The 1,735-nt window shown below is 45.0% G+C and overlaps 2 protein-coding genes across 2 annotated transcripts in view; one reads left to right on the top strand and one right to left on the bottom strand.

The window, feature by feature from the left end:
- LOC108301947 (beta-catenin-like protein 1) overlaps nucleotides 1–1,061 on the bottom strand; it is a 6,008-nt gene extending 4,947 nt beyond the window's left edge. The window contains exon 1 of the mRNA XM_017525304.1: nucleotides 1–1,061. Within this exon, the coding sequence (XP_017380793.1) occupies nucleotides 1–1,025 (1,025 nt within the window). The 5' untranslated portion in view covers nucleotides 1,026–1,061.
- LOC119470708 (zinc finger protein 726-like) overlaps nucleotides 1–1,735 on the top strand; it is a 561,873-nt gene that overhangs the window by 289,716 nt on the left and 270,422 nt on the right. The window lies entirely within an intron of this gene.

Raw genomic sequence — 1,735 nt, 5'->3', positions numbered from 1 at the left:
CTGAGCATGAGATTCATCAGCTGAAGACCCTCACCCTTCAGGAAGCGCTCACGATTGGAACTAAGCATTAGACAGGAGCAAAGGGAATCAAACAGATTCTCCATCATCTCCTGCTCCTCGGCCGTGCTGGGATTGTGTCTTTTAAACACGGATAACTGCTGAAGAAGCACATCGATTCCATCCAGCTCCCCAAGCAATTCCCTGTTTTCATCATTATCCTGGAGCAATATGGCCAGCACTTCACTGCAATACAGTTTGTTGGCATCAAAAGGCATCTTTGCCTTCAGCCTCTTCAACAGCCACTGCAGAAGACCTTGCTGGGCACCCTCTGTACACATCTCAGGCCGGAACTCAGCCATGTTTTCCACAATAGCCAGAGTGTTGTGGACGCCATCTGCCTCCTCTTTCACAGACTCATCCAGGCGCTCCAGATTCTGTACCAGCAGCGCTACCACCTGCCCATCCACCAGAGCATCAATGAGCACTTCTGCTCCCTCTTCACTCTCATGGAGGGTGTCTATGTCTATTAATTCCTGAAGCAAATCAACCACGGCTATGGACACATCTGTATTATCATGTCCAAGCAACCCGAGAAGTGATTGTACAGCATTCAGCTCCACCAGAAGGTGGTACAGGTCTGGCATGGTGGCCACCACGTGCATCTCCTGAATGATGTCATTTAGGTCCAGCTCAGATTCCATGAACTTTTCTGGATTGTCTGGAAACTTAATCCGCAATTCTTGGTTTTTATATGATCTCTTTTCAAATGTGAGGATCATTTTCTTCACTGAGCTTTCATCCAATGGCTCTTCCTCTTCCTCTTCCCCATCTCTGTCAATAATCTGAAGCAGCCTTTTTTTGTCATCATCTGCTTCTTCCACCACAGCCATTTCTTCTTCTCGATAGTGGCCGCGTTCTCGAGTACCAGTTTGCTTCCGACGCATCTTCTGCTCCTCCTCTTCATCATCACGGGGACGTTTTGTGCCTCTATTGGGCTGGTAGCTCAGAAGTTCGCCCACGTCCATGGTACCCGACCCAGCAAATACGCCGGTTCCCTCCACTCACTGTGTCATTGTTCTTTACCATTTGGTACATTTTTGCAGGGTCTGGTACTGGTTGTTCCATTTCCTGTTTAGTACTTCCTCAGCACCTCTTAAAACACAGGTTTTGTAATGACGAAATCTCTCAGCAATAGCTTGTCCATAGAGGATTTTATTTCTCCTTCACTTATGAAGTTTAGTTTGGCCAGATATGAAATTCTGGGTTGACAGTTCTTTTCTTTAAGGATGTTGAGTATTGGACCCCACTCCATTCTAGCTTGTAGGGTTTCTGCTGAGAGATTCGTTGTGAGTCTGATGGTCTTTCCTTTGTGAGTGACTCGACCTTTCTCTCTGGCTGTCCTTAGGATCTTTTCCTTTATTTCAACCCTGGTGAATCTGACAATTATGTGTCTTGGGGTTGCTCTTCTTGAGGAATATCTTTGTAGTGTTCTCTGTATTTCCTGAATTTGAATGTTGGCCTGCCTTGTTAGGTTGGGAAAGTTCTCTTGGATAATATCTTGAAGAGGGTTTTCCAACTTGGATTCATTCTTCCCATCACATTCAGGTATGCCGATCAAGCGTAGATTAGGTCTTTTCATATAATCCCATAGGTCTTGAAGGCTTTGTTCGTTTTTTTCATTCTTTTTTTCTCTAATTTTGCCTTCTTATTTTATTTCATTGGTTTGATCTTCTGT

Source organism: Cebus imitator, unplaced genomic scaffold, assembly GCF_001604975.1.
Source record: "Cebus imitator isolate Cc_AM_T3 unplaced genomic scaffold, Cebus_imitator-1.0 Scaffold38, whole genome shotgun sequence".
In the NCBI taxonomy this organism is placed as follows: Eukaryota; Metazoa; Chordata; class Mammalia; order Primates; family Cebidae; genus Cebus; species Cebus imitator.
The sequence above is the reverse complement of the archived record's forward strand: the minus strand, read 5'-3'. Positions and strand labels throughout refer to the sequence as shown.